Source organism: Taeniopygia guttata, chromosome 3 (assembly GCF_048771995.1).
Source record: "Taeniopygia guttata chromosome 3, bTaeGut7.mat, whole genome shotgun sequence".
Lineage (NCBI taxonomy): Eukaryota > Metazoa > Chordata > Aves > Passeriformes > Estrildidae > Taeniopygia > Taeniopygia guttata.
Genome location: NC_133027.1, coordinates 62695766 through 62723041, shown reverse-complemented (window position 1 = coordinate 62723041; position 27276 = coordinate 62695766). Strand labels below are relative to the sequence as shown.

The 27276-nt window shown below is 39.2% G+C and overlaps 2 protein-coding genes across 2 annotated transcripts in view; one reads left to right on the top strand and one right to left on the bottom strand.

Annotated features, from left to right (window-relative positions):
* Positions 1 to 6420, bottom strand: part of ADAT2 (adenosine deaminase tRNA specific 2) — a 9450-nt gene extending 3030 nt beyond the window's left edge. The window contains exons 1-4 of the mRNA XM_030268088.4: positions 6264 to 6420; positions 5999 to 6103; positions 749 to 899; positions 99 to 205 (exon numbers count right to left, since the gene is read on the bottom strand). Coding sequence (XP_030123948.4) covers positions 99 to 205; positions 749 to 899; positions 5999 to 6103; positions 6264 to 6320 — 420 coding nt within the window. The 5' untranslated portion in view covers positions 6321 to 6420. The remainder of the gene's footprint in view (positions 1 to 98; positions 206 to 748; positions 900 to 5998; positions 6104 to 6263) is intronic.
* PEX3 (peroxisomal biogenesis factor 3) lies at positions 6350 to 27276 on the top strand. Its single transcript, XM_030268087.4, has 12 exons — positions 6350 to 6507; positions 14497 to 14628; positions 15938 to 16019; positions 19634 to 19677; positions 20829 to 20953; positions 22296 to 22362; positions 22461 to 22515; positions 22780 to 22936; positions 23801 to 23871; positions 24681 to 24803; positions 25982 to 26078; positions 26463 to 27276. Exons 1-12 carry the CDS (start codon positions 6435 to 6437, stop codon positions 26544 to 26546), a joined length of 1110 nt encoding a protein of 369 aa, XP_030123947.2. The 5' UTR covers positions 6350 to 6434; the 3' UTR covers positions 26547 to 27276.

The window sequence follows — 27276 nt, the reverse complement described above, 5'->3', positions numbered from 1 at the left end:
TGTTCTCTTAAAGTGATGCATAACATTCTAAAAGCCTGGTAGCAAAGCCAGGCACAGTATCCCATCTGGAAAATAAAGGGAAACACTTTACAGCCTACTTCAAATGGGTCTCCTGAGTCCACCATATCATCAGACGAGATGCTCAAAACGGAGCCACAGCCTCCAAATCGCTCATTTCGACAGCCATATACGACCCGTGGAATTTATGGGAGTGAGTCAAGGTATTAAGTGAAAAACAAGCAGGAAGTACAGAAACCTGATCTAGGCAGTCATCAAATTTCCTTAAATGTGCTTATACTCTTCAAGCTGAATTTGCTTGAGCTACAATTCCTCCCTCATAAAATCAGAACTTTCTTTTGAATGGTGTAAGATGTATTGCTGAAGATGCACATGCAGCTTTTCTCAGAAAAGGGGAAGCACGGGTCCCCAAAGCAGGGGCATGCAAAGACATGGTTTACTGATTGATACAACATTCAAAACTGAACGCTTAACTGCACTTAGCTCATTTCACATCCTAACAAACATCTCAAAAATGTATTTTTAATCTCATAACAGTTGTCTGTTGTAACTGCACCATCTCTTTTTCACTCTTGAGCCTCTTGCTATTCATCATGGAGGTGGGTGCAGACCCTCAAACCACCCTTCATGGCTTTCCCTGACACTCCCATGCCTTTCTTTGTGGTCTCACTACAGAAGGAGTAATGGATGGACACAGAGTTTCCCAGTGTGAGTCAGCATGAAAGGATACTCATCAAGCGCACAGCAGCTGCACACATGATACAGGGCTCCACAGTTACGTACAGCACCAGCTGCGGAAACACCTCCCTGTAATCCCTCTTGTGTTGCTTGCACCAGTCAAGGACCTGGTCGATTGCCACCATTTCTGCATGCCGAGTAGCCTAGAAGATAAAAATCAGTATTTCCTTAAAAGTTTGCATTTATTAACTTTTGTTGTAGAAGTAATGTAATGCTCTTTGCTGGTTTAAGTTGCAAAATAAATTTTATAGCACGCAGACTGCAGAAAAAAAACTCAACCCAAGACCAAAAACATTCAACCACAACCTCTTGTGTGTAGCACACAAGATCTACAAGTGGCAGTTTTTTCTACTTTTTCCATGGCAGAGGAGCATGCTCAGAAGTTCTTCTCTCTCAGTCATGCCAGCACAGTGAGGCAAGATATTAAAGCTTTGCTTGAAGCTTAAGGGACACACAAAGCACACTGGCACAACTGATGTAGCCCGTAGAGTGTTCTACTTCCAAAAGCAAGAATACAGGCTGGATTACTTTCTCTGGAAATATTAACAAAGTGCTCCTCGCTGGTACCTTTTCCTCTCTCTGACAATATTCCTGTGCAAGGAATGAATACATTATGAACATGCAACAATTTCAGTATGTTTCTACAACTGCCTGGTGTGCTCTGTACACACATTTTCAGTTTGCCTCAGGTGTAATGCTGCCTGGGGATACATGAACAGTAAGTCCCTCAAGCAATAGACAGGGATTTCAGTATATGACTGATTACAAAAAGACAAAGAAATATGAATTTCTCTTTTTTTTATCCAAGATAACTGAATGATTAGTATCTCAATGTCTATAGCACAAAAACCTGAACAAAAAGTGTTGACTTTTGTGAGACCAAATCAATCAGTAATGTCCCAGTACTGCTCTGAAATGTCTGCAGCACCGTGTTAAGCCAATGAAATGTCACAGCAAAAATTTCAGGGAGTACTAGTTTCTTCAGTTAGAGCCTGATGCTTATAAGACTATCAGTATTTTCCTTCTTTTTCTATCTATTCTGAAAAAATAGGATGTTTTTGACACAAGCATTAGAGTAAGACTTAATCAATCCAGATTATACTTGTACTTCTGTTTCATATGTGCTTATATGACCCCTTATAGCTTCCTCTCAAAACATGAACTTTTCTATAATGTCTATAATGGTTATAATGTTTTAGCATGTGAAGATCTGTGGTGATAACACTGAGATGCTCTGCAATACATGGTAAAGGACTCATAACTTACTGCTATGTTTAATATTATTCAAAAACATTTAAAAACTCCTAAAAAGGCCATGCAGCTGGTACAAGTGCTACCAGCTTCTGCAATCATAGAAGACAACTACACAAACAAGATTACACTAATATAGAACATTACTACACACCAGTGTACCCATATCTTAAATAAAACACACCGTTTTGGTCATGTCATGTCTTGAAGACACAGAAAAATCAGGACAAATTCACCTCAGGGTGAGAAAGGATTATCCAAGTTACAGAACAGTCTCCATTTAGAGACTAATTAGACTGTGGCTCTTAACAGATATAGTCATTAAGTTTTCCAAGTTAAGAGGACTACAGTAGAGGTTTCTAAAATAATCAAGAAAAATGTGGAAAAATCACAGTTAAAATTGTGATTTATTATTTCTCATAACAAGTGAGCACCCAATGAAATTATCAGGCAGCAGATATAAAACACACAAAAGGAAGTACTCTTTCACAATTACCTAATTATATTGTGAAACTCATTGCCACAGGATGCTATAGAAGCCAAAAACATAAATGAGTTCAAAAAAGGTTTAGACAAATTCATGGAGGATATGTGCATGGATAGCTATCAGAAACAATGATCCAGATATAGCCTTGGACTCTGGATGTCCCCAGGCTATTCACTTTCAGAAGTGGAAAGGATGTGCAAAGGGGAAGGTTTATTCTTGTGTGTTAGACTCCCTCCTTACACACCTATTAAAGGCCCATCTTAAAGACAATATACAAGGGGAAAACTGACCTTCTAGGTCTGACTTAATATTTTATTTTGTATTAAGCAATGACTAGATAGCCTTTTTTGACTTGCTGTATATAAAATAACATACAAGAGGTATTATTTTAATTTTGAATCACTGACTCAATTCTTAAGCTTAACTTGCCATATATTACAAACTATTTTCAAGCCAATAAAGCAAAAGCAAGTCAAGAGTAGCAAGGGAAAATGAGAATTGTTACACAGTGGCAAATGGTGTACCAAGGCAAAAAGCTGACTCAGTGGGGTAAAAGCCTTCACAGTGTCCCAAACTGTGGCAAATGTTTCACAAATAAAGGTATCATTACAGCCCTAAAAAGCTTACTTTTTAAATTTGGACCATAATTAACAAGTGAGAGTAAAAGGGGTCCAAAGCTCAAAGTTCTGTGTAATCTTGTGGCTTCATTAAACGAACAATACTTTGTTTTCGTACTGTGCCTGCAAGACACTTGTTACAATGACCCAACAGGACAGAACAAAGAGGAGATGTCTGTGTATATCAACAAAGCACCTAAGACAGAGAGCATTTTACTGGGAAGTGAATGATTTGATTACATATTGGAATAAAGATGCCAAAAAAACATTCCTAGATGGGAAGGGTCACATATGCTGTAAGGCAGAAAATTTTCAGGTTGGTCTGAGGCAAGACTGTGAACAGGCAAGTGAGGGGTGGGGGGGGAGCTGCCAGAGGAAACAGCACTGGCACATGCTTGTGAATGAATCACCAGGTTGTCTAAACCCAATGTCTTACACAGACATTTGCAGCACTGCTGCCCAAGAAGACAAGTAGTGTCATGTCTATTTTGAAATGCTGATGCCACAGCCATTGTCCTAAAAAAATAAAATAAACCAAACATAGCTGTATACAAAGTTCCTTCTCCCAAAAACAACTTTTGCCAGAAGAATGTAATGATCAGAAATTTTGCAAATAACTTCCACAGGGTAAGCAGCAGTATTTCTTACAGTAATGTGTTCTGCTGTGGACATGGTAGGAAATGTTACATAAATGAAACCTTCAGAGCAAACAGAGTCACTGTAATAAAAGCCAGGAAGGATAAGTGTCACACAATCCTGACACCTATATATCCAGGAGGGTCTTAATAGTAAAGCAGGCAAGATAACGAACCTTTGAAAATAGTGTTATAAGAACTAGTCCTTATAAAGGGACTTACAACTTTTTTGTTTAATTTGCCCTTATAAAGGGCAAATTAAACAAAAAAGCATTAAGGTAGCTGAGACTAAATTAACCTAATAACTTTCTTTGACAAATATTTTTTCCTAGACAAGAGAAAGATCAGTCTCTCTGGACATCTCCAGTGCATCTGTCACAGCACAACCTGTGAAATTATTGTGAGTGGGGAAAACAGCCTAATGCAAGAAATGTAAGGTGAGCAAGAAAAGAAGAGATACTGCCTTGACAGAGGAAATATTTGTCCAGAGGGAACAGACACTCAAAGATCATTTGGGTTAAATGTTTTCAGTTGTGTCACTGGCATTAACTGGAAAAGCCCCTACAGAAAATGATGATGTGATGTCTTTTGTATGATGAAAGGCATCATGACAACTGACAGAGTGAGAGAGTGTCTTTCAGGAGGTGGATACCCTTCATGACAGGAGTAAAAAAAAATTTCAAAATAACAAATGAAGAATAACAAAACAGTATAAAAGACCAAGGAAGCTCCAGAAAACATGGGTAGACTTTCTTCCAGGGAGAATGTGAAGTATTATTATTATCAAACAAAGCACAAGTCCATCTGGAATAAAATTCCAGTTAAGTGTTCTTAAGAGTTCTGGTTAAGTGAATTCAAGAAAAAATGAATCAAAACTGGAATGGCTATGTAAAAGAATTATTCTAATGAACACAGAAAGCAAGCCTGTCTTCTGAGAGGAAATTAAATAGCTAGCTTGAGAAAAACAGAAGCTGAAAAGGAATAAGACTTTAAATACATCCAAGCTATGTAAAATAATGGATGGTGCTGGCACAAGAAGAGGGAGATATAAACAGAACATAAAAAGTTTGAAACCAGAAATCAGACATTTTTTAGACATCTGAGGAATGATGTTCTGGAGAAGTCCTTCAGTATAAGGTGGGACAATAAATCAGTTTTAAAACAGACCTTGACATTTATGATGTCTGCTGGAACTGCCTCAATGGCTCAAGAGGATTGTTTTTTTCCCTCCAGGATGGTCCCTAAATAATGCCAGAAATTGTTAGGAGAAAACTGAAAACAATTTCCTATGTTGACAGTTCATAACAATTTCTGCTTTCAAGCTTAAATTTTTTTTTTTTTAGACTACATGGAGCAATTACGTATCTGATAAAAAATTTAGAAGCACTAAGTACCCAGCATTTCCAATCACTATAATATAAACATTTATGAAAATTGAGCCACAAAAGAACTGAAACTTGAGCTGAGCAGCAATTCAAAAAAAGGCTTGGCTTTCAGAGATATTAACAGATTACTGTTTCCAAAATCCAGCTGATTTTTTAAAAATCAGGCTACTCGCATTTTAGTATGTATCTTCAGACAGCCCTGACACCAAAAATGCCTGAAAGCTTCCCTGACATTTTTAGGTTGATTTTGATTTTGTTATCAGTGTTGTCAGTTATGTTCTGCCTGTTTATTAACATGTGATTTTTATACAATATTACTATCTCTGGCATGATTTACCCAAGAAGGGTCTGCTTCCCCAGTGTTTACAATGGCGTAAGGTGGGACACCTAACTTCTCTGTCACCTGGCTTTCCTAAAGCTGTACTAGAATCCTCTTAATACATTACAGATTGTCCTGCAGAACAAATTACTATAATGATTCATCTTTACTATTACGTTTTTTAGCTCAGAAGAGTAATTTTAACTTTTTATTACGTTTTCAGATTTGAGACATCTAATATAAATTACAGCCAGATCCTGCAGTCAGATTAATTTATATACAACTTCCAGTTGTACGAAATCCCTGTTAGCATTAATGGGTCTCTCGGCACCAGATCTTATAGCTAATTTGATGGTTGAAGTTGCAACAGGTGTAAAATGTACAGGAAATAGGTCTCTGTCCTGGCCTGTGCACAGAGCTTCATCGGGAGAGGCCGCACAGGCATTTCTCGCTCTTAACCCACAGGCGGCTTTAGGAGAGCAGGTCTGAGACCAGCAGCGGGACAAGCGCGGGGCAGGGCAGGGGCTCCCGGGCCGACCTCGACTCACGTTCTTCGTCTCGTTGACCTCGTTCCTGCCCCTGCCTATGACCTCGCCGTTGTAGACCAGCAGGCAGCCCACGGGAACCTCCCCTTTCTCCAGCGCCTCCTTAGCCTGCGGGACAGACAGACAGACTCGCCAGAGGCACGGGACAGCGTTACAGCAGCGGGGGAGCTGCCGCCGGCCGCATTCCCCCCGCGCTGCCCTGAGGGGCCCGGTGCTCCCCGAGGTTCCCCCGCGGGGCAGGGGCAGCGGCAGCCCCGGCCGCACTGACCACGTCGAGCGCCTGGTCCATCCAGGCCAGCGCGGCCGCCTCCGCCGCCTCCGCCATGGCGGGCCCGCCGCTGCTTCCGGGGCACCGCGGGCGGCGCCGCCGCCGCCTCCGCCCCTTCCGCCGCCGCTGGAGCCGAGGGGCGGCCGGGCCGGGGCCGGCCGGGCTCGCAGGATGCTCCGGTCGCTCTGGAGTTTCCTCAAGCGGCACAAGAAGAAATGCCTCGTCCTTGGCACCTTTCTTGGCGGTGAGTGCCCGGTGGAGGGGCGGGGGCGGCGGTACGGGGGAAGGCGGTGCTGGCCGTGGGGCCTCCCCGCGGAGCTCCCGCCGCAGAGGCCCCTGGAGCCCCACGAGCCCCGCGGCCCGGCGGGCCCCGGGCTGCAGCGGCGCTCTGCTCCCGGGCCCTGCGCCCGCCCGGGACACCGAGTGCTCCCACCGTGCGCCGCCGGCAGAGCCCGGCTGCCGGCAGGATCCCCCGGGACAGGCAGGGAATCTACACGTCGTCCCATAAGCCTTGAAAGACTGGAACTCGGCTCTTACAGCGGGTGATCGCGTTACTTTGAAACAACGTTGAAGCGCGCAAAGCGTGGGTGACACTGCTGTTGTTTTTAGGATGGGGGCTGAAAACCTCCACTTTCTCATGTGACTTGTGCGTTGAGGTGAATTGCCAAATATTACAGAATCAATTAGGTTGGAAAAAAGATCAAGGAGTGTAACCCATGAACATCACCTTGTCAACTAGACCATGGCAATAAGTGCCACATCCAGTCTTTCCTTAAACACCTCCAGGGACGACGACTCTACCACCTCCCTGGGCAGCCCATTCCAGTGTCTAATCCCTAATGTCATACCTGAATCTCCTCTGCTGCACGTTAAGCCTATGTGCTCTTATTCTGTTGCTTGTTACCTTAGAGAAGAGACCGACTCCACCTGGCTACAATCTCCTTTCAGGTATTTGTAGAGAGTGATAAGGCTCCCCCTGAGCCTCCTTTTCTCCAGGCTAAACGCCTCCAACCAGCCTCTCTTTACAGAACATGTGCTCCAGACCCTTCAGCAGCTTAGTTGCTCTTCTCTGGACAAATATGGATTAGTTGTAGACACAAAACTCTCAGAGAGAGGATTTGCGTTAATTATTCAAGCAATTTCTCCCTTCAGGCTCTTGTTGCACCCGCAGGGCAGTTATGGTCTAGTAAGTTCCACCTTCCTTTGAAGTTATTTTTGGGTTGTTTTTAGTTGGAAATGGATTTAAAAGAGCACATTGGATCTGTCTCTCTATTTAACGATGAAGTGCATAGCCGTGCAGCTGGAGATTAGATACTCCTCAAAATGTACGGCCATGTCTTTGTGCACTCAGTCTTCAAGTGTTCTTATATCCAGTGTAAATGACACAGAACTGGAACTTGCCTGAACAGTTGAATGTTCTGAGGGCTACAGGGCTTTTGTTATATATTTTGTTATATATTCAGGTGAAGTCCCCTGTGAAGGTGAATTGTATTTACTTCCGGCTTGCCGTGGTTCTTGTGTCGTCTGCATTCCTTCATCGTTAATTCCTTGTGGGGGTTTTCCAAAGAGTGCCAGTTAATCCATGATAATAAGCTGGGTGATGGCTAGAGCAAGACTGGTCAGACTGCTCCTCCAATTCACCCCCTCATCTGCAGGTTTTGTGGCTCTGCGAGCACAGTACACTGTCATGTTTACCACCACACTTGCAGCCTACCACGTTAAGTGAACAGATTTACTTTTACACGCCAGGCTATCACCTGGAAGATGTTCTCCCTCCCCTTCAACTGTCTGTGAGAGAGTGGTGGGTGGACAAATGGGAATAGTAAAAAAATCACTTCTCCCAGTTTCAACAAGAAAACATGGATCAATTCCCTAGTGGAAGAACAGGTATCTGGGAACTTGTGGCTCTCATAGCCTGAAATCTTAAATTCCTCATGTATAAACAGCCTTCTACCAGCCTGCAAACCAACCTAGCATAACTGAGTTTGCAGTTTTTTCCTTACGATTGGTGTCATTTATATACAGCTCAGTGTCCCTTTCACTAAAATGCTACTGACTGGATGAAGCGTGCTTAAAATATAGCTGTAGACTAAAATAATGTCATTTAAAGAATTACCAAACAAAACAAACAACAAAGACAAATGCCAAAACCCCAAACAAACAAAAAAAGCAACACAAGATGCTCTTCCTCTAATACGCATGTCAACTGCTGACTGAAAATATTAAACTATGCTATCATTTCCTGCAGCATGGATCAATTATCTATTTCGTCAGGCCATGTAGTATTTGAGGACTGTAGAGAATTGCTTTTTATGCATTTGAGGCTGAAGTAAATCTGGGCTTCCACCTGTGGCAACTTTGCAGCATGGTATTTTAAGGGAGGCAGGGAGATGGAGTGAATTACTGCAGAGTGCTGCTTTATAGCTGTTCAGCAGCTGAATCTTGAGTGCTTTGATCATCTACATAGGTATGGATCAGACCTTAAAAAAACTCCACGACCTAAAGTAACGCCACCACCAGTGAATCAGAACTCTGAGATCAGTGGTGGACTCTCCAAAAAATACTGCCAAATCTTTGAAAGATGGAATGCAACTTTGCTCACTGCTTTTAAATGAAGACAGAGTATTTGGAAGTGGCAGAATGATTAAAGGAAAGGATCCAGATCTGCTGATTTAATAGCAGAGTCTGGAATCTACACTTCTGTGGTGTTTTTTTTTAAAAGCTGCAGGTGCATATTTGGGGAAGGAGGGTATAAGAAAAAAAAGAGGACATCACAAAATTTAATGATTTTAAGTCCTTAACTGGCACATGGTCAGAGATTAATGTGAATATTTAATGATTCATTAGACAGTACGGAAGAGACAATACTGTATCAGTGTTGTGTTACTGAATTACTGCACCAAAATCAGAGTTGGTTAGTAGTTTTTCCTCTCTTTACTGAAGTGGATTCCATGTGTGTTATCAGTGGCTGTCGTTCTTCATGCATTTCCTTTTAATCCCAACACTACAACAGATTTTACTGCTTATGAAGATACAAATCTCATTAAATAAGAGCTCAAATTGAGGGAAAAAGCAACTGAAAAATATGTGTTGCATACTCCCCCTTAACCACAGAGCGGGGTTGAGAAGGCCCCACCTTAGTAAAGACCCTGTAAAAACCCTTTCTTCAGAAGTTTTTTCTTCAACAATACTGAATACGTTGCATACTGAAAAGACTTAAATCTCTTCTAGCAAGCAAAACCTAGTGGTCTGGGATCAAACCCACTTGAAATATGAAAAGTAGAAAGAGAGAGAGCATGATGGAGCTGCAAGGATACCTTAGGTTCACATGTTTATTGGATAGTTTGATTAAAGTAGTTTTTACCTTGATGTTCAGCATTCAAGGTAGATTTCAGTAGATATTACAAAATGATTCACCATTGAAATTCTATTGCTGCAGTGGAAGAACAAGCTCAGGGTGTGTCTGGAATGTATGGTTCTGATTTCAGTGGTGAATTAATTATTGCTGAATTTAATCTGTTGCAACCTTTGGCTTGCAGGAAAAGCATTTCAGTTCAGAAATCTCTCTGCTTAGCAGAGAAAGTTGGTTTGTGAGTAAGCACAGGGGCATTCAATATGTTCTGGTGAGACTCAGTGTTATCAAGAGAATAAGGCTTTAGTGCCTGCATGTTTTAAAGATGGTTTTCAACCATAACAAAACAATTATATGTCCCTTGATGCATGGCTTGCTTAGACATAAGGACAAAGCACAACTTACAGAGCTGTTTGTGTTCTGGAAGGATGCAGGCTTCTGTGTGTCAGCACAATTGCTACATAATAAAATTCTTAAAACTGAAATTTTCCCTTTTTTTTCTTTTTTTTTTTTTTTCCCTGAGGTAAGTATGGCAGTGAGGGCAAAGGTTGGTTAGGGTTGTAAAAGAAAAGAGGTTTCCTGAAACCTTGATGCCTCCTAATTACCTATCCCATTCTTCTGCTCAGCTCTCCATTCCACCTGTGAAGAAACGAAAGGGCTGAGGGAGAGGGAAGCCATAACTTATGTGATGTGAGAAATACCAGACCTCTTGGAGGCCACTAGAGTGAGCGTGTAAGAGCCTGCAGACTTTGTAAACTTCTTGCATTACTTACATTTAGGTGGGAAGAGACTATGCAGTGCTACAGCCAAAGAGGGATATGGAGGCAAATCAGATCATATTTATCTCAAATCAAAGTGTTGCTTCCACAGGATATAGGTGCTGTCAACCCCAGGGTGCTTCCCAGCCAGCAACTAAAGCACCACAGAGCCACTCACACACACACCCCTTCTCCAGCGGGATGAGGGAGAGAATCAGGCCTGACCAATGCTTAGCAGCCCCTGAACGGTGCTCCCCCCTCCCCCTGTATTCCCCCCTAATTTTACTGCTCAGATGACATCTTATGATTTGGCGCATCCCTTTGACCTTCTGGGATCGGCTGTTCTGGCTGTGTCTCCTGCCAACTCCTTCTGACCCCCAGCCTCCTTGTGGTGGGGTGGTGTGATGGGCAGAAAAGGCCATGACTTTGTGTAAGCCCTGTTCAGCAGCTATAAAACATCTCTCTACTACCAACACTATTCCCAGCTGCTGCGAAGAAAATTAACTCTATCCCTGGCAAATCCAGCGCAGACAGCCAGTGTATATGTCAATATGTTTCACTTTCTAGATCAGCTGTAAAACAGTATCAGTTGTGGTTTCAGATCCTTGCTGAGGTTCCTGTACTTGAAGGATCTGACGCCAGGTGCTGTTTTTTTGGTATCGCTCTTATGTTTCTGAACTGTCCAAATCAGATGTGTTGGGACTATAGTATTTTCTATAGTTCACATTTTGATGAAGATATAAAAAAGTTTCCATAGGAATTACCTGCACAGCCTCACTATTCCTGAATTTTCTTAATTCCTGGTTTTGTGTGAAACATATGGGAAGATTCAGCATGAAGTTCCATCTATACAACAGTTTAGCTAATTAGACATGAATAAATATTGCTACTGCCACTTTTTGCAGACCTCCTATCCCATACTGAGCGGTAAACTAAGTTATATTAGTTATTATAAAAAGCTTATATTGGCTTTGTATGTTTATAGCAAGAGACTTTGAAAATGTCAGCTTAGTTTTTTACAGGTTTGTTAGCTGACTTGACATCATGGCAGTTTTTGGTTGTGGCTTTCTCTGGTCCTGCTTCCAACTTCACATGATGATTTTGTGTGATTGTATTCATTCTAGACTTCTAAGTCCGGAATTAGTCCGGACTTAGAGTCTGTATTATTGTCAAGTCCTCTGAATTAATGCAACATATTAATATAGATACATACAGTTGTCCTGAAGAAAAATGCAAACATCCCTGCAAGCCAGCCATCCAGCTGGCAGCTCCTTGAAATGTCTCATAAGCCAGAGACTTGCAGAGGCTCCACTGGTGTTGTCAGGAATGAGTGCAGTGGGCAGAAGTTCATTGTCACAGCTGAGACTGGAGTTTCACAAGTGACCTGCTGTGTCCTCCAGGCGACTTAGAGCACTCACAGGCCTCTGTGCAGCTGGTAACAGAGAGAGTCTGCTGCTGGCAGCCAGACCTCAAGCTTACTGCTGTTTGCTGGGCTTGCTTAAGGTGGGCAGGTGGGTGATGCAGCTTTTACTTGTGTTTTACTTCTAATGCATCACATTCCAGAGAAGAGGATGATCCTGGATTAAGCAACATCTGTTAACAGTGGGTCAAAGTTACACCTTAGCTCAGGGAAGGGAGGGAGAAACAACGTTGCATTGTATTGCACTGTGTAAACAATGTGTTGCATTGTTTTGGACAAGTGTTTTTATCTGGAGACTGCTTTTTAAACCTGGATGACAGCTGCTGGGACTTTGTACCCTCCCAGGCCACAGCAGCTCGTAGTACAGAGTAGGCACACAGCCCTAACAAGCAGGAGTTAAACAATTAGCTGTCTCAGTCTCAAAGCTGCTGCTCCTCTATAGCCCTCCAGGGCACACATGATTCTTCTTGAGCTGTTTGCGTGTCTGCTATGACATTCATGTCTGTCTACATTCAGGAAGGTATTTTTATACTTACGACTTTTCTTGTACAAAACCTGGAGATAAAAGGATTTATTTTAGGGTGCAGGGAAAGTAAGCAAAAGTAGTAAATGACAAATGACTATATGTTAATGTAATATGAAAAATGTAGTGGGCTAAAATGATTGAGAAAATCTTGCATTCAAGAATTGATCACTAATGCTAAAAAAATAGTTTCTATTTCAGTATGTTAGTTAAAAAAATCAGTAACCTGAAAGTTGTGTTTTAAATAGATATCCTTGGCAGGAATTGGTAACATATTAGATGAAAATAATCTGGATTGTGAAGTCTCATTTTTGATTAACAATTAATTGGTGGATTTGCACTTTTTGTATATGGACCCATAATATTAAAGTTTGCATCTAATGAAGTGAATATTTCATATAGCAAATGGGCAGTCTGCCTAAAGGCTGACGTGAGGGAGAGACTTACCCATTTCTATTTTATAAGGATTTTGGGAAATGGAAGTGACTGTGGTTGTTCCAGAATGGTTTGTAGTTGCCTGTGAGGAAACATAAGGCCAGTATAAATAGCAGGATTTTTTTACAGCTATGGACATTGGAGCACAAAGTTGACAAGTCTTTTCAAACACTGATTATAGTTTTGGGGAATATTTTTGAAGGTTTTAGTAATCTCAAAAATGTATCTGAATTCAATATCTTGGGAAGTGTGAATTTGTTTATGGGGTTTCTGTGTTTGTTTTTGGTTGGTTTTGTTTTGGGTTTTTTTGTTTGTTTTTTTGGGGTTTTTTTTTGTTTTTGTTTTTTTGGGGTTTTTTGGGTTTTTTTTTGTTTTAGTCTTTGTAGTTGTGGTTTACAAAATTAGTTTTTAAACTTTCAGCTTTCAGCAACTGTTAAATTCATCATTTGTTCCAATATTGACTTCTAAAAGTGAAAACTGGACTTTGAAGAAAACTTTGTGTTTACAACTTCAGAAAGTACTTTGAGGAAAAAGAATAAAAAATACTTGATTTGTTACTTGCATTTCTTCTGTGTGCTGTTATTGACCTGACAGATTTAGAGCTGGCCCTCTGGAGAGGAGATTCGGTAATTAAAGTATTAGTCCACAAAGACAGCAGATGATTAACTTGTACAATAGTCTTTTTTTGCATGAGTTTGTTCCTCCCTTATCTCTGTGCCCCCTCCAAATCTTTCATGAGAGAACACAGGAGGTGTTTATTACACACCTAAGTAGGAAACTGCTGCTGCCAGTGCATACAGGAGGTAGCAGATGAGCCTGACACATGGTAGGTGCTGTAAGAACCCTGGGTGGAGGGGGAGAAATTCATGGAAATCAGCTTACAGTGGGAAAAGGTGCTGAGGATAAGCCTAGAAGGTGTAGTGGTATCTTGAGTAATGGCTTAGAAAAGGGGGCAGAGATGAGGAAAGATGGGAACAGAGCTGTAGGCAGCCTGGATACATATCTGAACCCCTGGTGGTGTGGGAGAAATAGTTGGGGGAAAACCTCAGAGGGATGTGTGTTGGAAGAGGTGAAAATGCAAAACAAAGATTTTTGTTTTGTCTTAATAGAAATGGAGATTCATAATGAGAGTGATGAGGGAGGGTCAGACCCTGAAGAGAAGAGTGTGGCTGGAAAGTAGGAACTGGGTGTGGTAAAAAAAGGAGGCACAGTCAAGCCCTGTTAAAACGAAGGTTCTTCCTATGGAAGTTTCAGGACCAAATGAAGGAAGTGTTCTATAATATTTTTCTCATATGTGATCTTTAGTACTTGAATTTTATTTCTTACTTCTACTAGTTTTAGAAATATATCTTTTAAAAAATTTAAATTTAATCCATCTCTAGACCTATGAATTTTTGTTTTCTCTCTTCTTTGTTTTTCTTACCCTATGTTGCTTCTCTTTGTTTCAGTCTCTTCAGTACTAGTTGTTCACATTGCAGTAGTACCGAAAATGTCTTCTCTGAATAGCAAGATACCTCTTCTCATGAAAGTTTCTTCTACTGATTCAAGTCATAATCCTTGACATTTTAAATAATTTTGAAAACATTCTTTCTGAGTATTGCTTTGCCAATAATTATTAAAATACTCAAGACCCCCATATCCAAAAAACCCCACTATGCACCCTTAAGATTTAAAATCAAATAAAAGGGTTAAAGAATCTTTCTCACTTTCTAAAAGCATCTTCTAATATGGATATTTCTCTGTAGGAGTGTATTTACTGGGAAAATATGGGCAGAAGAAAATCAGAGAAATCCAGGAACGAGAGGCAGCTGAATACATTGCCCAAGCACGAAGGCAGTACCATTTTGAGAGTAATCAGAGGACGTGCAATATGACAGGTAAGATAAGGAAATAGCTACTGGTTTAGATAAGGGGTAGGTATTTGGGGATTTATGCTACATATTGTCAGGATGGAAGAGGAATAAGAAATGTAGGTAAGTTCAAAATCTACTGGTGCATAAATAAAGTTGTTTTGCAAATAAAGAGAGTCTGAAGAGTAGAGGATTAATGGGATTTTAGAGAGCATCTGAACCCTTACCATCAATAAATCTACAAGTATACATGCAGGTTACAATTTTTTGTCACTCCTGGACCCTTTTGCCTTAAACTGCATGTGGTGTTGAGGTATGAAACAGCATTTAGATTCAAACAATACTGAATTTAAAGCAGGATTATTTTATTAATTATATCACATTGTTAGTAAGCTGCCTGGAGAACTTGGTGGGTAATTTTTAATAAGACGTACATCAGCCCATCAGTTTCCTACACAGTTAGGAGGTGCCTGACTAGCTGGAGAGCAAAAGGCCAAAGTACTTTTTCTTAGTGCACCAGCCTTGGGATTTTTGCAAATGCAATGACAGAGAAAAATTTTAACAAATTGCTTGTCATTGTAAATACAGGCCATTCAAAACTATTTTTATTAAACAAATTAGGCAGTGTTTTCTTTTTCTGTTGAAATTTGTTATGGCTTCTTGGGTGGCTGTAAGTCTAACCTGTTTACCCTGACCAATCGGTATTTTTATTTTCATCTTTTCCATTTTGTACTTCTGGGAGTGATCTTGCTGCAAGGATTAGGTTTTTCTTTGCCCTTCTTTGTGCAAAGTATCTTATGTTTGGCAGCGTGCATTCCTGACAAGATTTTTCATACTTTGTTCTTAGTATTTTTCATGTTTTCCATTTCCTGTTCCTGTCAAGTAACAGCAGATCAGACATTGTTCTAAAAGTAAAGGATTTTTTCCCACTAGCTTTCTCTCATTTATAACATACCTTTCTCCAGTTCTCTTGCTATAAAAAACAAACTTCAGATCTTCTTCTTCTCCCTGGGAGAAATGCAGTAGTGATTTTTGCCAGATTTCTTCTGGGGAGTTGGAGGCATGTATTTACAGGATGTGAATGCACATCTGCAGCTGGAGCCAGTAAAACCACATGGTCATGTAAGGGCAGCATTGTGCCCCAGCTCCTGAGAGGCTCACAGGTTATTGCCCTTCTGAGTACTCTCTGGGCTTCTATTTTGCTTGTCCTCCCAGTGTTGAGCACTGGGAGCTACATGCTGTAGCAGCTGTTGAGCGTGAGCTGAGGATGGGTTTATAATGGATTTTTGTTGATGTTGACAGGTTTTGTTGTTTGGTTTTTTCCTTTGAATAACAGTGCTGTCAATGCTTCCAACGCTGAGGGATGCCTTAATGCATCAGTTAAACTCTGAGAGTCTCACATCTCTTCTTAAAAATAGGTAAGACTGTCTGAAATGTCTTGAACTCCACTTGTTTTGATGACAAGTTTTTTTCGAATTATATAATGTAGAGAGTATGCAGAATTTTGGTTCAGTGTCCCATTGAATCATTAGTCTTAAGGTATTTTGAAATCACTATGTAAATATTTTGTCACATTACATGTATTTTGATAGGTATGGCATTTTCCAAAAATTACAGGAAATAATACTTCCTTTAAGGTGCTGCAGTGAGAGCCTTGTTTTTTGTTGAAATGATTATAAGATAGGTAAAAGTACTTAGAGGATCTATTTCTCTCTTAAACAGAACAGAATATTATGACTGAGTATGACTGAGTTGCTGATGTTGTGTTTGTAAAAATGTTTATGTAATCTTACTAAGTTCAGATGTGAGTAGTAGTGGAAAGTATCCAAGATGAGACTGCAAATGCATGTAAGTGATGAGAAGTAATTTTTTAAATTTTATTTTTGGAGCTGAACAAATAGGGACATGTCATACATTAACAGAAATGTTTCCCTGTCAGAAAACACCTTGGAATTTCTTACAACTGCAGGAACAAATGGGCTGATTTTAAATACATAAGGTGCATAATAGCATATCTTAAAACTAAATTGCTTGCCATATGTCACAGAGTAAAAGTATTATATAGGCAATTAACCACAGGATTTCTGAGTCACTCTAGTCTGCCTTTCTAGTTTACCTGCCACTAGTTTACTATTACAGCTATAACTTCAGCTGTCCAGCATTTAATAGGTTACCTATTCAGTCACTGCTTTTTTCAGTCCAAAAACTTCCACAACAGAGCAGCCTGATTTAAAGGGGGAATTGCAGCCTGAATTATCTTTTTATAATAAACTCTGAGTATTTGCAACTATTATTGCATATTATTTACCCCAAACAGCAAGAAAATAGGTAAATTTAATTTTAATGGAATAAATGTATTTATCATAAGTCTTATTCAATGAAAAAATTTAACTAAATGAACAAAAGAGTTTATGGATCACCAGATATGTCACCTGAACTGTGCAGCAAATAGTCTGCAACAGTTTGTAATCCTTTGGTCAGTGGGGAAGACAAATAATACCTTAGTTTGTTCTCTGTAGCAAGCATTCTTTTATCGAGACACACCTGCTGTATCTAAATTGTTTGACTAGTTAAAACAGTGTAGGGGTACATCGATGCACCTCTGAGTTCCAACAGTCCTAGTGAAAACAGAGATAGGCTTTTTTTTTGTTATTGGTATGCATTTATGAAAACAATTTTTTTTTTAATGCTTGCCATTTGCAACATTCTGTAAGCTTGGATGGCCATTTAGAGTGTATCTTACAGTGGAATTTGTGCCTTAATACTTCTTATTTTACTTACACTGAGGAAATTTTAACTGGATGCTTGAAAGTTTTGAGCTGAAATATAGGGAAGGGTTTGTGAATCAGCCATCAAAGCTTGCTCCACTTTGAAGTGATTCTTTGAAGAAGCTCTGCTATGAATGGAGGCATAGATTTCTTTGCTTTCCACTTCCATTTGAGAAGATCAATCAAACAGCTCTGGACCCTTGAATGCTGTTGTTGAGTATACAAAAGAGCAGATGTGGAGATTTACCTTTCTTTCATGTCCCTGAAGATGTATTAGTTTTCTCACATAATCTGTGTTGTGGCTTAACATATTATGGATCTATGTTATCATATGTTACAGATCATATTATGCCTTTGGTAATCTCCTTTAACTTAAAATCCACTCACTTCCTTAAATTTGAGGTGGCCAGTGGTACACTGGGAGTGTAAGGAGTCTGAAGTCTTCAGACCTCCAGAGAAATTTTTGAAGAGGGAACAGCACCCAAGACCACACATGTTCTTGCTCAATCTGTTCTCCTCTTTTTAAAGCCCACTGATTGGATAAGATAAGGTGAAATCACTGCTTCTGCAGCCTTGCAGATGTTGCACATCTTCCACCTCTTCAGCACTTAGCTTTATTCGAAACCTCTGGTTTCTGTTTGCATTGCCCTTTGCTTCCATAGCGAGAGCGGCCTTCCAAATAAATAAATGTGAAGGAAAAGTTGAGTTTTGAGTAGCAGCTGAGTCTTGGTGAATTGCAAGAGATGAATTGTAGGAGATGAAAAATTAATTTCCACTGTTAGGCTTAGTACTTGCAGACTTTGCTGTTATTTGGCTGCTGCCTTATGTTGTAGGGAGAAGCTCTGTAAGCATGATCTCTAGAAAATATTTTGATGTAATAGGTGCAAGTGTAGTTATCTGATGATGTATTGGCTTCTCTATATATCTTCATTCTGCATAAAGAACTTAACCTTGATAAGTAGCTTTGAGTCCCATTATATGTTTTATGTGTAGAAATACTACAGTATTTTTTTACAAAATCCTTTGTTTTGTTTTAGCAAAGCTTTAAGAACTTGCATAGAGTAGCTTGCAAAAAGTATGTGAATTGGTTATGTTTGCCATGGATCCATGTATCTCTTTCAGCTACTGTTTATTTAATCTGTCTTTTTAGCTTTCAGAGTTGAAGATTTTAAATAGTCTATTGTATCAGTTTATTTGCATTATTTGATAGTGGTGAACATAAAAAATTTTATATATCTAAGTGATAGAATGTTCAAACTAATGCCAAAATGCACATGTTGTGCCTGCAAAGATAAATTATTTCTGGTTAGAAGTGCTAGGTTTGGGTGTTTTTTTAAATAAACTAGGTAAAGTACAGGTTAATTTGAACTCTTGGCTCTAAATATTTAAGTATTAATTCTGATCCTAAGTAATTATCAAATGTTTCCCTAAGTGACTTCTACAGTATCTGTCTTCCACAATAGGTATGCAGTAGCCATTCTTTACTGACAGTGCTTAACAGGTGATAATGACTGGTGAGAACTTTGGATGGTTTGCTTGCTCTTATTCCTGCTACTGCTGCTGTATTGCTAAGATTACCTCAGGATAGTAGTTATAAATATGCAGTGTACTTCAGGCAGTTCAGGTGTATCTATGCAATCTACAGTCTTGCTTTGTTGACTGCAGAATATAAACTTCTAGGAGCTGTCAGGTCAAAAAAGTGAACACACCTCAACAAAAGAAAAAAGATCAACATGTATTGGTGTGGATGGTGCAAGACTTCTTTTCCACGGATGGTTGTGATCTCTTTGATTTTGATGATCAAATATGAACTTTAAACCCATGAGGCAATGGTAAATCTTGCAGGAAAGTAGGACAATGAAATTCTGATCCTGCATTTATTATGCACATAAGGTCCTGCTGAACTGAGTCAACATTAAATATAGAGTCAAGGCCCCAGAAAAGACCACTTTGTACCATCAGTGGCTTTTTCTGACTATATGCTGCAGTAACTCAAAGCTGATCATGTAAGTGTGTAATTGACATCACTAAACACTACATTTATACATTAAACTTTGATTATCTTTTCTATGCCTTTATAGTGTGTTGTTTATATGCTGCTTTCTTGAAAGAGGCCTTTCTTGAATGAGATATGACCTGGATATGATTTGAGTAATTATGGTAACTAAATAAGTTTGCCTTAGAGCACTACTTTGTCATTTAACATACTTGTTAATTTCCAAGTAAAATATCATTCTTAATATTTCCATTTATTTTTCCCACAGGCCAGCAAACAAATTAGAAATCTGGGAGGATTTAAAGATAATAAGTAAGTGGAAATGAAAGATTACATCTGCATAATTATTTAGTGTAGATTTATAATGTCTTTCACACCATTTAAAACAAACTTTACACTGGGTTGTTTCAGTAGATATGAAGATAGCGTAACACACATGGCAAACCTCCTCCCTGTCCCTGCACCCTCAAAGGCTTTTCATGAAGGAACTTTTCCTAGCCCCATGGGAAGTTAGAAGCTCACAGACCAAGATGAAGAATTTTATTTGTCTTCCTGATACTTTGCTCGATAAAACTTTGAGAGACTTTTTTTGTGCCATCACCATAAAATGAAACTAGTTTCAGAAATTCTATGCTGAATGTAATGGAAATTCAATCAGAAATGCAGGTCAGCCTTTATGTGGCCAGGAGTTCTCGCTTATTGAGCCTTTTGGAGAGACCCACTATAGCAGTGATCATGAAGCCTTTGGATCATCATCTTATTTGTTGGCTGATGGAAGCAGTGGAAGGGAGGAAAAAGTAAACCCAGATAATTAAGCAGTGAAATTTTACCATTACTTCTTTGCTTCCTTTTGGTTTTTTCCTCCTTTTCATAACACCTTTACAAGTCCTACTTTTGTTCTGACTCCTTTCTTCCCTTCTGTATCTATTCATGATGCTTCTTCTACAGCCCTCATTGCATACTGGCTGGTAGCTGATGCTCATTTTCATTTTCCTTCTTTCGATCTTAGCTACTTCTGTCTTGGGTAACACTTTTGACAAGCTGCATTTGTGTATGAATTGCATGATGAGGGCTAACATAGGATGTGTATTTCCTGGCCTAATGGAGAAAGATTATTTGACTCAACAAACATTGATTGAGTTTGTTGAGTCAACAAATTTTCCTTCTCAACATTTTCCTTCTGGAAAAACTTGTACGATTTTTATTTTCTCAAAAATAACTTGGGTAATGTAAAATGATATCAATATAGGACTTTAAATGGGACATTTTAGATGTGAATACAGCATATTAGACTCATGACCATCTTGGATATGTGTTGTGAAAACACCTTATGGCAACCAGTGAGAGAAATGTGACTGCATATTTAAAAGTAATCAGCACTTCTGAGTCTTGTAGAGCACTCTCTCCCCTTGACTCATCCTTATTTCCCTGACTTGGCAGTCCCTCTGTTCTGTCTTCCCAAGGTTTCACACGCAGTATTGTTGCTGTGTACAGCACCTGCATGCTGGTGGTTCTCTTGCGAGTCCAGCTGAACATCATCGGCGGTTACATCTACCTGGATAATGCCACGCTCGGCAAGAACGGCACAGTAAGTGTCCTGTCTTGCTTTCTTTCAAAGGCAGGACTTGTACTTCCTTGGAAGGGAAAGGATTACTTGGTGAGACGGGACGGGCATAGTTTCGGACTATTGGAATGAAACCAAGGGTCCTTACGAGTGTGTGTACATGGAAGCATTACTGGCAGTGCAATATATTGATGTCTTTTAATAGCATCTAAGTTTGGATAATATGGTGATACTGTTGCTTACCTGCGCACCAGCAATATTGGAGAATGCCTTTTTGTCTACATTTGTCTTCCTTAAAGAGGGCTTCTTTCTATCTAAACAGCAACATGAAATTACTTCTTTGCTTTGATTTTTTTTGTGACATTATAATACCATGTGAATGATTCAACCTATGTAAGCAAATGTATATATAATGTTAGGTCTTCCTAGTACATACATTAATTTCTCCACTTAAATTTTTCTGAGATTAAAGAAGAAAAGTGTTGTCTTTGAAATTTTGTCTGTTTGTTTTGCTTTAAAAGACCATCTACCTAAATGTCTATTGGTGGGGTCAAGCAAGGTGGAAGAGCTGGTTTTGGTTGATATAGTGTATCACTGCTCAGTAAAAATAGATCACTCCCACAGTAAGCAAGTACCCACTGTAGAGAGTGGGACCTGCAAATTGCTGGATGTCTCATCTAAAAATAATAGATACAAGCTGATTAGTTCTCATCTGCCCCTCTGTGATAGCTCCTGCTGAGAGTCAAGGAACAGCATGTCAATGCAGGATGGAGAAGAGCTTTCAATAGGAAGGCCAGAGTTGACTGAGGTAGTGCTTTATTTTGTAAAAGCTGAAAAAGCTGTTTTAGAATGGCAGAATGAGTTTGAGCTAGAAACATTTCCTCTCTGTTAGTTTCTCATAGAGAAGTGGGTTGACAGGGCCAAGTCTGAGGCATTCCATTGGGACTAACTGGAATCCTGTCTTGGTTTCTGAAAGCTTCTTTTCTGTCAGATAAGCCTTTATTAGATTTCAGCATAAATAACTTACTCCACTAGATTTAATTTCTGGGATGGTGGAGAGTCTAGTTTCACCTGCAATTAAGGTTTTTAAGAGAGTTTCTTTTAGGTGAATGAAAAGTGAAAGCTTTTTCTATGCCACTGAAGATGGAAGAGAAATCTGTATAGGTTTGAAGAAAAGAGTACCAGAAGACTTAAAACAGATCCAGGGGTTGATGGGCAAGAAGAGTCAGTACAAAGTTGAAGAGAGTGGGACAGTCTGTTTGCTGAAGAGTATTACAAAGATTAAGAAAATGATTTTTGAAATTATTTTTGTATTGTTCTCTACTGTTGACATGTTGCAGAACTGTTGGGTTTTTTCCCCCCACAGACACCACTAGCACCCCCTGAAGTCCAGCAGCAATATTTATCAAGCATTCAGCACCTTTTAGGAGACGGTATGGTGCTTATTAAGAGCTAACTATACTTACAAAATTCAGCTTTTTTTTGGGACTTGAACAAATCATTAGAATAATTTTTACTTTCTTCCTTTTAGGACTGACTGAGTTAATAACAATTGTTAAACAAGCTGTGCAGAAAGTTTTTGGAAGGTAAGAGCCTGTATTTCTCTGTGGTTAGCTTTTAAGTTTTATTGTGATGACTGTTCCCAAAATAAAGAGTTTTATAAGAATTAGGGGGAAACAAAAGCAGGCATATGACTTTTTCAAAACAATGCTTTTATTGTAGCAGGCTGTGTCTGCCAGTGCAAACCCATGTAGCTGATTGGAATTTTGTGACTTGTAAACATGTTATTGGTAGAAAGAGAAAGCAGCATTACTCATTTTGCAATCAAAACTAGTCTTTTTCCTTTCCAGTATTTCCCTTAAGCAGACGCTGTCTCTTCTGGAACTGGAACAGAAACTTAAAGATATCAGGGAAGTAGTGGAACATAAAGATTCAGATCAGATTGCATCTTATTCTCCATTATGTCATTATCTGATGCCAGATGAAGAAAACCCTTTGGCTAGCCAGGTATTTTATTCAGTTCCTTGCACCTTTTTTCATTCTGCTTTTGTGGGGTTTTTTTTGGAGATGGAAGGGTGCATAACAATCCTCTAGTGTATCATGGCATCTGTGTCTTTAATAAATGGCGAAGCCTCTTCCGTCATAAATCAAATGTCCTTATCTCTTTAATCTAGGCACAGCTGCATTTTCTTCAGATTTGATAGAAAACAAGTGTCACCCTCAGAATGTCAGCTTTGTGCTCAGAAATGCAGCCCAGTTACTGCCTTTACCCTGTGAAAGAAGCTGTGACTCAGCACAGCTTATTTCAGCCCTAAGATAAATTGTGTTGTTTGCACTTGTGTACCAGCAATATTCATGGAGTGTTGGAGCATCATGTTGGCTGGTGCAGAGAATGATGTGCTGGAGCCCTTTGATGCTTTGGGCTGAAAAATGAACAGGAGTCAAGAGAAAAGTGTATCTAATCTCAGTTGCAACATAAATTTCTTAAATTTTGTGAAGGTGTTTGTCTCCATACACACCACAGGCTGGAGAAAACTCATTCTTCACTTGGTCTTACACTGGTATAATGAGGAAACCTGGGCTTCAGCATGTGGCTACATGCATTTACTGCTTTAACGTTATCTGATACACTGGGATAATTTCAGTATTGAAGGTCAGATTGGAAAAATTACTTCCTCAAATAGTCTGGTATTTCCTGCTAGTATTGGTTTTAGTTAAAAATCCTACAGTGACCATTTAAACAATATTTTCTTTTATATTTGACTTGTACATCTTGACTTAATTTCATGATACTCAACTTTCCTATTTCTGCTCTTACTCTTACAGTTGCTGATGGCACTTGCTAATAGTGTCTGTCTTTGGTTTTTCTAGGCCTGTGGACTCACAGAAAAAGACATTGCTACAATTAAATTACTGAATGAAACTAGAGATATGCTAGAAAGGTATAGAGAAATATGCTGTGTTCACATTAAACTCCTCCTCAAAACTATTGTTTATGTAAGACAATTACTTTCATACAAAAAACTGACAACTTTTCCTTTGAGAAATGTAACCATTCTGCATTAAATTTTTATATTTGTCAGTTGTAGGCTGGGATTTTCAAAATTTGTGAGCTCTCAAACTTTTAAAGAAATAATGCTGCCTTAACGAGATACCCAGGATGTCCTTGGCAATCAGACCTATTATCTCTTCCTCACCCACTCTGTAGTAATGTAGGAACAGAGGAGTGCTTCTTTTCTGCTAAAGCAGGGTAAATTGAGAGTAATTTTACTGGATTTACTTGCTTTGATAAAGTGAACACCAGTTTTGGCTTATTGGAATATATTTTTAATGCATGATTTTGAGGGTGGTTGTATGTGTCCTTTTACCAGAGAGCTGGTAAAAGTGAGGCTCCTATAATAAACATAAGATATGAGGGAATTAAAACAAATGTCAAACTATTCTTACAGTTCAGCTGCTAGGGATGTGGGGCACTTCAAGGTTAAGTCCCTTCTATGTTATTACTTAGTAAGAAATAGAAGTGAGGAATGCTTCAGGTTTATGTGGGTTTTAGTAATCTTTGGGTAGAGTTCAGGTCGTTAAGGGAGCTGATGTTTCAAAGAGGGGGCCAAGCTAGTGGCATTTGTCTGGTACACACATCACCCGTGAGGGGAGGCACACCTGTAGCACTGAATACTTGCAGGGCTTTTTTGTTTGAAAAAAAAATAAACCTGGGAAAAAAAACTTTCTTTCTATTTTTCTTTCTTTTCAGTCCAGACTTCAGTACAGTTTTGAGCACATGTTTAAATAGAGGATTCAGTCGACTGCTGGACAATATGGCAGAATTTTTTAGACCTACTGAAAAAGACCTTTCTCAAAACAGCTCTGTAAATAGGTAAATATTTTCTTTTGTTGTGGTTCTCATGTCAGTAATGCTTTGGACTCATAGTGAGTTCCAAAAAAGCTCTTGATTTTCCTGCCTTCTTGGAGTTCTTGTGCTGAGAATATTATTCTGTGTCTTGCTCTTCAAGGATCACTGGGTTCTCCTCACTTTGGCCACGTAGGCTGCTAGCAAGACTCACGTTTCCTTCCACCCATGAAATCACTAGAATTAGGTGGCATTCTTTCCCACCTTTACCTGCAGACCTAGAAGAAGAGGTCAGATGACCTGTACCCACTTCTTGCCTGAACTCGGTACAGGCAGACTGCCTTTTGGGTTGGGGAGGGTTTCCCTTCTGGTGGTGACTCCTGACAGGTATGCCCAGTGAGGCTGTGAGAAGGAGAGCCCTCCCTCCCCTGTAGCCCAAGAGCTCCAAGCACCCCAGCCTCCAACATTTCCTGTGGCTTTCCTCTCAAGGAAGGGGGGGCAGGCATTGCCCTGATCCTCCAGTGACAGGGAGCCAAAGCTGCCATGAAACTTTAGGTTTCACTAGTATGCAGATAAAATGCAGTAACATGCAGGATTTTCTACATCCTCCTAGAAGAATGTTTAAAAATAGATTTCAATCTGAAATTAACTTTGATTTTAAGCAGTTTGGTGAGAACATTACAAATCCAAAAGCTGAGTTGAAATCATTGAAATATTCTTTCTCAAATATTAAAATTAAAACCTGGAATGATAACTGGGTTTATGTATGTTTATTGTAGTAACTTGGCTTTCAGAGAGTTATGTTTTAATTTAAATATATACTATTTACATAATTTAAAATATCTCAACGTCTGTAGTTTGGCTATCTGCCAAAGCCTGGTTTAGTTTGAAATAACATGAAATGGTAGGCAGGCACTTCCATGACCTGTCTATTACATACACATGCAAAGGCTGACTAAACCATAATACTCTTGCATGAGAAGCAAGTGTGAAACTATGCAATAGGAATATGGACTGGAATCGAACTGGTACTTCTCTACATTAAAGGAAAGCCTTGATATGGAGAAAAAACCCTTCATCCATACATTTTAGTTTGAGGTCTTTAAATTCTTACTTTTTAAGTGGTAATTACTTAGAATTCTATAATCACACTTTAGTGGCTTCATCTGTGTCTGAGTAGGTCAATATTTTTTGTTCTTTCCTAGTCTTTCCAGTGTCAGTCTTCCTTTAGCCAAGATAATTCCAATAATAAATGGACAAATCCATTCAGTATGCAGTGAAACACCCAGTCACTTTGTTCAGGTAAGAATCTGCCTTATTTACAGTATCCCAAGCAAAATCTTGAAATTAATGTTGTATGTTTATTTTTAAAAATTTGTTTCATTTCAGTGGCTTTAAAAAAATAAATTGAAAACAATTGCCATAACAAACTTTGTCAATTGCTATCTTCCAAAAATACACTACTTTTCTACAACTTTCTTCTGCTGAACTGTGCAGAAGCACAAACTTCTGGCCCTGGCCTTGGTTCTACTTGCAGGTCTGCTCCTAAACCTTTCTAAAACAAGAAGTTTGAGTTGTGCCTGTGGGAATGCCAGGTGCTTTTCTTATTAATTCTGTACTATAGTACAGGCAGAATAGCAGGGAATGTGTTTGACTAAGGAAGCTTATTTTATACATTTCTTCCAGGACCTGTTGATGATGGAACAAGTGAAAGATTTTGCAGCTAATGTTTATGAAGCTTTTAGTACTCCTCAGCAACTAGAGAAATGATCTGCACATTTTTACAAATGGATGGTGTATTTATAAAAAATCCCTGGTGACTACTGATGAGACTTGGGTTAATTTTATAATGGTGTAGGAGTGGCAGACCAGCAGAAAGAGCTCTCTGAGGAAAGTGGGAGTGAGCCCCTATTTTCTTCTAACCAAAGTATACTTCACCCATTAAAAATATCCTTGTTGAAAGAAACATTGTAAGTGAAGACTTCTCTATTTAAAAAGTGGGTAAACTCTTCTGTAATTCCTTGGGTTGTTTTTTATTGCATCTAAAAGGCATCTGGTGGCAGTATTACAGCAAGTTACTAAAAAACCTTTTTTTTTTTTTTTTTTTTTTGCCTGGGGTGTGTAAGTTTGGGGAAGAGCTAATGATAGTGATCTAAGAATAGCATTGAACAGCAGAATGAAGTAATGCTTTTTTCTTCTTCTTCTCCCAGATTTTTCTTTCTATAAAGTAAATATTTTTCTCCTTAACTTTACAAATCTTGTTCCAAAGTGTCTCATTCTTCAGAAAGCCTTTGGCAATGGATGCATGTTCCCCTTGAACAAGCTGGGGGTTTGCTCTCTCTGTTATTTAATACTAAAGGAATGTGGTTTTTTAGACATACTCTTGTTTATGCTGTTCAAACAGCTACACTGTACACATTACCTTGTAAATATTTTATCTTAATTTGTATTAATTTTGAGCCCAATTGTCTGTACTGTAATAAAATATTTTAATGTATAA

Bases quoted from the DNA above. Each gene is read 5' to 3' on its own strand.
- PEX3 (XM_030268087.4), top strand. From the start codon at position 6,435: ATGCTCCGGTCGCTCTGGAGTTTCCTCAAGCGGCACAAGAAGAAATGC. The intron at 20,954-22,295 runs GTAAGTGTCCTG...TTCCCCCCACAG, and splicing joins CGCTCGGCAAGAACGGCACA to ACACCACTAGCACCCCCTGA. The intron at 22,516-22,779 runs GTAAGAGCCTGT...TTTCCTTTCCAG, and splicing joins GTGCAGAAAGTTTTTGGAAG to TATTTCCCTTAAGCAGACGC.